Below are 8038 nucleotides of genomic sequence, written 5' to 3'. Positions count from 1 at the left end.
ACCAAAAATAAAATAAAACACACCTCATAAATGACCGGAACCTGAAATCAAATTATTTTAATAATGTTCCTTTTCTCTGAGATTTTTTATTTAGATTAATTTGTATGTATACTTAGTTTTCTAGTTTTCAAGCTGATAAGAAATTCTTAATAAATAAAAATAGACCAGCTATATTGAAAAAAGCAATTTATTATGCGAGAAGTCAAATGAACGAAATATCAGAAGAGAAGGGAGACACAAGATTCATCTATTTATATAATGACTGCTTAACAATATTTGCATTAGACCCCATATATATATATATATATATATATATATATATATATATATATATATATATTTATTTATTTAATATATAACAGATAATTTTGTGGTACAGACAGTATATTTTTATCGTTGAACGACAATTTTTAAAAAAATTATTATTTTTGTATAGTAGTATTGACGATAATAATTTCAAAATTTATTATCTTTTTAAACATTTGCACAATAAAAAAATTACGGATATTTGCATTAAAAAAAAAAGACCATATATATATATATATATATATATTTCTATATTAAAGTTTGTATGCAAGCCAAAAAATTTCTCCAGAATTGCCCATGTATAATTACCCCACAGTCCTATGGAACAGCTTGATTAATACCCTTTTAGTCAAACTTCTCAGATAACCAACCACTGCCAAACATTTCACCACTCCACAATTAACCTTCTTCAACAATTAATCTCCTGGTTGGTCATCCAACCTCCATTACTTCTCAAGCTGCAAAATATTCCCCAATTCAAAATCCTCCTCCATGATCACTATCTTTCCACTGCACCGCTTTCTGCAGAAACTTAACTGAAAAAGCTCAAAAAGGAGAAAAAGAAACAATGGCAGCTAATTGTTTTCATTCACCAAGCAACATTGTTGTGGATGATTCACCGATCTTCTTCTCAACCTCATCAACCTCACCTGAGGAGGAATCTACCACAACCAGTCTTTCCTCTTCTTCCTACCATTCCCCACCACCCCTCCATTCCAAAACCTCTTACAAACTCACTGTAACAAATCTTTCCTACACTCTTCACTTAAAAAGCTCTCCTTTTTATCATTTGGTACAAAAGCCTAAACCCTTTAGCATTCTCAAATCTGTATCTTTTGTGGCAAAAAGTTCTGAAATTCTTGCTGTTGTTGGACCAAGTGGAACTGGGAAATCTACTCTTCTCCGGATAATCTCAGGGAGGGTAAAAGAAAACCATTTTGACCCTAAGTCAATCTCAATCAATGATCGTTTGGTTACCTGTCCTGCTCAGTTGAGGAAGCTATGTGGATTCGTTGCTCAAGAAGATAATCTGCTTCCTCTTCTCACTGTAAAAGAGACTCTGTTGTTTAGTGCCAAGTTTAGGCTCAGAGAAATGAGCTCCAAATACAGAGAAGCAAGAGTGGACATCTTAATGCAAGAGCTTGGTCTTGTCCATGTTGCAGAGAGTTTTGTTGGGGATGAAGAGAGGAGAGGGATATCAGGTGGAGAGAGGAAAAGGGTATCCATTGGAGTTGATATGATTCATGACCCACCCGTTTTGCTCCTGGATGAGCCAACTTCGGGCCTAGATAGCACTTCAGCTCTCCAAGTGATTGAGTTGCTTTCTTCCATGGCTCAATCAAAGCAAAGAACTGTAGTTCTATCAATTCACCAACCCAGTTACAGAATTCTCCAATACGTTTCCAATTTCTTGATCCTCTCTGGAGGTTCTGTTGTACATAATGGTAGCCTTGAATCGTTGGAGGAGAAAATTCACAAACTGGGAATGCAAATCCCAATGCGAATAAACGCTCTGGAATTTGCCATGGAAATAGTAAGGACTCTGGAAGATTCATATTCCAAAACCCATCAAAAATCCAACATAGAAGTTAATAGGGAACATTATTCATTTACCGTGTGGGCATCAGAAGAAGATCAAAGTGGCAAAATTCAACAGCATAACACCAACACCCACGAAAAGGGTGTTCTCTCTTTTTCAAATCTATTTGAGATTATGTTTCTCTGCGCAAGGTTTTGGAAGATAATTTACAGAACAAAACAGCTATTCTTAGCGAGAACCATGCAAGCCATTGTTGGGGGATTTGGGTTGGGAAGCGTATACATAAAAGTGAGAAAAGACGACGGAGGAGTTGCAGAAAGATTAGGCCTATTTGCATTCAGTCTCAGTTTCCTTCTCTCTTCTACAGTGGAAGCACTACCTATATACCTTCAAGAGCGTCGCGTTCTGATGAAGGAAGCCTCAAGAGGAGCATACAGAGTTTCCTCGTACATGATCGCCAACACCATTGTTTTCCTTCCATTCTTGTTCGTAGTGGCTATTCTTTTTGCTGTTCCAGTCTACTGGCTTGTCGGACTCAACCCCTCCATAGCTGCGTTCACTTTCTTTACATTCGTTGTCTGGCTCATCGTTTTAATGGCAAGCTCTCTGGTTCTGTTCCTGAGTGCAGTCTCTCCGGATTTCATATCAGGGAATTCTCTGATCTGCACCGTTCTTGGAGCTTTCTTTCTCTTCTCCGGATACTTTATCCCAAAAGAAAACATACCCAGATACTGGATTTTCATGTACTATGTTTCACTTTATAGATACCCATTGGATTGTTTGCTCACGAACGAATATTGGAGCTTGAGGAGTGAGTGCTTTTCTTGGACTGGTTCAAGGTGTTTGCTAACTGGGAATGATATATTGAAAAGCAGAGGATTGGAAAACGATCCAAGGTGGATCAATGTGGGAATCATGTTTGGGTTTTTTGTGTTGTATCGTGTGCTTTGTTGGATCATTCTTTCTCGAAGAGTTTCAAGAACAACAATTTGATTTTTTATTTTTTATTTCTTTTTTTAAGTGTTTACTATTATAGAAGAAACATTATTATTGTAATTAAGAGATCTATATATATATATAGGAATTTTATGTTTTCCCTTTATTCTGTTTTTTTTTTTTTTTTTTTTCACATATATTTTCCTCTTGATGATTTAGAATGTCGATTCTATTTACAGTAAGGTCACCAGGAATGGTCCAAATGGATATTTATTTTCTGCCAATGAAAAAAAGAAAGGATATTATCATACTCCAAAGATCCTTTGGGTCTAAGAGGAATGTAGATCAAGATGAAAAAGTAATATGGCCCAAATAAGAAAATGGATCCAATGGTAGATCATGTTTTCCAAGAACAATGATCGGTTCAGCCCAATTAGATTAAATTCACCGTTAATTATATAATATATATATATATATATATATATGTATTTATTGGTTTTGCTGCAGAGTTTATATTCGCCCGTCAAAATTTGAAAAGGTAAGTTTTGCTCAAAATGGTCACTTTATCACGCATCATATCTATAAAGTAGATAGATTTATTTTGGAGTAAAACTTTCCTTAAAGTAGATAGATTTAATTTTGGAGTAAAACTGTCCTTTTTGAAGTATTGTGCGATGCTAATGTTTCATGTTGTTGTGTAAATCCAGTTATCTCTTTATAACAAATATGTACATGTACATATATTTATATATGTGTTTAAATCATTAGGTTTATATTAGAACCACATATAGTTTTAACATTAACTTTTTGTTACAACTCAAAAGCAATATGAGGATTTTTTTTAATTATTAAAATGTATTAATAATTAATATTTAAAATTATATTTATTAATAATTAATTCCAACAAAATTCATTTTTCTTATAAAAAATGTTTTAATGTGTCATTAAATTATATTTGATCATTTTAAAATTTTAAACCTAATATTTAATATAATTTAGAAGCTAATAAAAAAAATATGATATTAAAAATATCATATTATCTTGATATGAGTCTAACTCTCTCTCTCTCTCTCTCTCTCTCTAATCCTATTTTTATTTCAACATGAAAAGACAAATAAAGAGGGATCCTAATTTTCTTTTTATTTGACAAGACAAACAAATGAATGGTTCTTTCATTGCATTGATAAAAGTCACCAGAAAGATTGTTTTCGAAAAAACATAACCTCCCAAGTTTGAGATGAAAATTCTACATTTATATTTGACTATTTTAAAAGCAATGATATCGAGACAAATCGGCATGTTTTGTTTATAGTCAAATCAATATGTATGGATAACGATTATAGATTCAATTGAATAAAAACGTAAAATTAAATAAAACAAGACTAAATTCCAAATAAAATCCTCTCGAATTCTCTTGAATAGGCTAGAGCTTAATACTTCATTTCAAAGAAAATGGGTCAAAAAGTGATTTCAAAGAAAATGGGTCAAAAAGTGAATCTATCTCCCATAGAATTCAACATCTTTCCAACAATTGATTAGCCACGATTTTATGGTTTATGGCCTGATTCCTTTGAGATTAGGAGTCTGAATCCTACTAGAATTTTTAAAACTGAAAGACACCATATATACCTGTTAAACAATTTGAGGAAAGGTATATTCTTTTGGCCAAGCTTAGAGATTATATTCAAAAATACAATTAAGTATTAGAGTATTTTTTACTGACACCATACCAGTACCCCATGATTATTCACGTTTATGTTAATTTTGAAATTCAGGTTCAAACAGCACATCAACATCTATACATCATCCATTTTATTTTAAGACAATAATAAATGTTTTCCCTCTGTGGAAATCTTCTTCTTCTTATTTTTCTTCCTATATATATATATATCCTTTAGTCTATACTATAAGCGAGAAGAGCTCCCAAGTTTTGGTCATGCTTTACTGTTCAAAATGGTTCCAAAACGACTACTTTTCGTGCGTTTTGGTTTTTCTTTTCCTTCCACATTTTATGCTTCTTTTTTTATTTTGCCATACAGGTGTCAGGGGTTGTGGTATGGCATGCATTATGGTTATGATGACTTACAGTATGGTAAGGATAGAGTTGGTGTACTTTATACAAAATTCTGGACTTCATTATTGTACTTCAGAAAAGACTTTGCCTTACCATGTAAGTAAAGATTTTGATTTATAATATTTTAAAGCCTATTTCCTTGGTTTTCAGTATTTAAATGCCATTGGTTTTTTTTCTTTTCTATTTTTTTTTTTTTTTGTTTTCAGCTTTTCTCTCCCCCTACTCTCTTTATCAGGGACGACAAAGAACCTGAGGATTGTGTTATTCACTACAAAATTGGTAACTTTAATTTTTTCCATTCCTTTGTGAGTTCATGAATTTCATTGTGCATGGATCTTTGCATTTTTCATTGCTTTTGTGTGCACATGCATATGATTTATATTTCAGTTCTTCACCCAATATCACATATTGATATATAAAAAACCAACATGTATTTATGAACTTCAAGAAACTAAAGCTGATGATTTCCAAAAGTGCAGGTGAGGCAGATCCAATAGCGCTGAATCTTGAAAGTTCTCATTTACAATTTGGTGAAAGGAGTAGGAAGCAGTTTGCCGAGCTTAAAGACAATGCTTAATTTGTTATCATGGGAACCATCTTTTTGTTAATGTGGACATGATAGATTACTATCAGTTCATAAGTAGATTATTATCAGTCTTTTGTGAATTTATAGCATATTTAGACTATACTGTGATAGTTACACTAATATTATTATTTTGTACATTGCAAGATGTAATAGAAATTGATTTAGGTATAACCTAATACATTTCTATTAAATCTTGCAATTTATCTTAGGAAGATAGCAATGATGCTAAGATAGATTCATCTATGACACAAGTATTTTATGACAACTTTTTGTTTAACGAAAGTAAAATAGTAATTATGAGTTTTTATGATTGTACTTATATTTCCTATGATCATTTTTTATTTTTTGTGTTTCTTTTAGTTAATATATAAATCCATGAATAAATTAAATTTCATGATAATGGACTAGAATCAAAATAAATTGTTTATGTTTTCATTAGTTTTAAAATTAATTTATTCTCACTAAATATCTAAAACATCTCAATATTGATTGGTGTATAAAAAACAAATAAAATTGAAAGGATGAAGCTAGAATCTATTTACGAACAATAATGGTTTTTGCTTTTTCAAATTTTATGCTTTTCTAGATTTTCTGTTCATCTAAGAGTTGGTGATGCAATCTTGGTGCCTTTATCTAGAAAGTAATTCATTCTCAAAAGAACGTGTCCATACCTAAAGATAAAAGACCTGTTTTAAGTATTCAAGTGGTGGAGGCTGATACATTGGACACCCATACATCGGATATCGGACACCCATACATCGGATATTTTATATCGGACACCTATGTCTCGGACACAACTTAGCTCGGACAGACATCAGTTAGCTCGGCCATACACAACTTAGCTCGGATAGACATAACTTAGCTCGGCCAGACATCAGTTAGCTCGGCCAGACACAAGTTAGCTCGGACAGACATCAGTTAGCTCGGCCAGATACAACTTAGCTCGGCCAGACATCACTTAGCTCGGCCAGACACAACTTAGCTTTGCCAGACATAAGTTAGCTCGGCCAGACATCAGTTAGCTCGGCCAGACACAACTTAGCTCGGCCAGACATCAGTTAGCTCGGCCAGACACAACTTAGCTCGGCCAGACATCAGTTAGCTCGGCCAGACATAAGCTAGCTCGGCCAGACATAAGTTAGCTCGGCCAGACACAACTTAGCTATTTCTTTAAAAAATAACAAGTTTTTACGTCTATAGAAGAAAAAAAAACCAAAGTTAAAAATAATTGCTCTTTCTAAGATTCGAACACAAGACCTCATGGGGCTCACAATGCTTAAGCAATCAACACAATCAACAAGGCTTAAGCATAAGTTGCAATAAAATTGCAATGACATTATTCTTATGCACTTTACAACATTAAAAAACATGGACATATCGACCCAAGGACGGCTTGGGGGAATCACCCTCTGCAAGAACCATGATGCCCCATGTCGAAATTCGAATTCTAAAATCCTGAACATGTCCCAATTTTAAAAAAGAAAAAATGGAATTTCCCTCAAATGGATGGAAATCCCTTGTTGGGCACTTAAAAGTGGTTGTTTTTGAAAATCGGGCGGACAGGTCCCCTTCAAATTCCCTTTCTTTTGATATATTATGAGCCCCGATCCGACGGTCGGATCAAAAGTTATGCCCTTTCAAAGTTTTTCGATCGTTTTACGCATTCTTTTCTCGCCCGCCCCATTCCTTGTGTTCCTCGTTTCTGCCATTCCATCACTTTGGCTTGTGTTTCTTCAAGAGACGATCGAATCGAGTGGTCGCAAGCCAACAATGGCCAGACACAACTTAGCTCGGCCACACAGAAGTTAGCTCGGCCAGACATCAGTTAGCTCGGCCAGACACAACTTAGCTCGGCCAGACATCACTTAGCTCGGCCAGACACAACTTAGCTCGGCCAGACATAAGTTAGCTCGGACAGACATCAGTTAGCTCGGCCAGACACAACTTAGCTCGGCCAGACATCACTTAGCTCGGCCAGACACAACTTAGCTCGGCCAGACATAAGTTAGCTCGGCCAGACATCAGTTAGCTCGGCCAGACACAACTTAGCTCGGCCAGACATAAGTTAGCTCGGCCACACATCAGTTAGCTCGGCCAGACACAACTTAGCTCGGCCAGACATCGGTTAGCTCGGCCAGACACAACTTAGCTCGGCCAGACATAAGTTAGCTCGGCCAGACACAACTTAGCTCGGCCAGACATAAGTTAGCTCGGACAGACATCAGTTAGCTCGGCCAGACACAACTTAGCTCGGACAGACATCAGTTAGCTCGGCCAGACACAACTTAGCTCGGACAGACACAACTTAGCTCGGCCAGACATAAGTTAGCTCGGACAGACATCAGTTAGCTCGGCCAGACACAACTTAGCTCGGACAGACATCAGTTAGCTCGGCCAGACACAACTTAGCTCGGACAGACGTCAGTTAGCTCGGCCAGACAGAAGTTAGCTCGGCCAGACACAACTTAGCTCGGACAGACATCACTTAGCTCGGCCAGACACAAGTTAGCTTGGACAGACATCAGTTAGCTCGGCCAGACATCAGTTAGCTAGGCCAGACACAACTTAGCTCGGCCAGACACAACTTAGCTCGGCC

At 35.7% G+C, this 8038-nt stretch overlaps 1 protein-coding gene across 1 annotated transcript; it reads left to right on the top strand.

Annotated features, from left to right (window-relative positions):
• Positions 1 to 663: 663 nt before the first annotated feature.
• On the top strand, positions 664 to 2937 carry LOC107410709 (ABC transporter G family member 23). Its single transcript, XM_016018176.4, has one exon. The coding sequence runs from the start codon at positions 875 to 877 to the stop codon at positions 2837 to 2839; it is 1965 nt and encodes a 654-aa protein (XP_015873662.3). The 5' UTR covers positions 664 to 874; the 3' UTR covers positions 2840 to 2937.
• Positions 2938 to 8038: the final 5101 nt, after the last annotated feature.

Source organism: Ziziphus jujuba, chromosome 10 (assembly GCF_031755915.1).
Source record: "Ziziphus jujuba cultivar Dongzao chromosome 10, ASM3175591v1".
NCBI classification, from domain to species: domain Eukaryota; kingdom Viridiplantae; phylum Streptophyta; class Magnoliopsida; order Rosales; family Rhamnaceae; genus Ziziphus; species Ziziphus jujuba.
The sequence above is the reverse complement of the archived record's forward strand: the minus strand, read 5'-3'. Positions and strand labels throughout refer to the sequence as shown.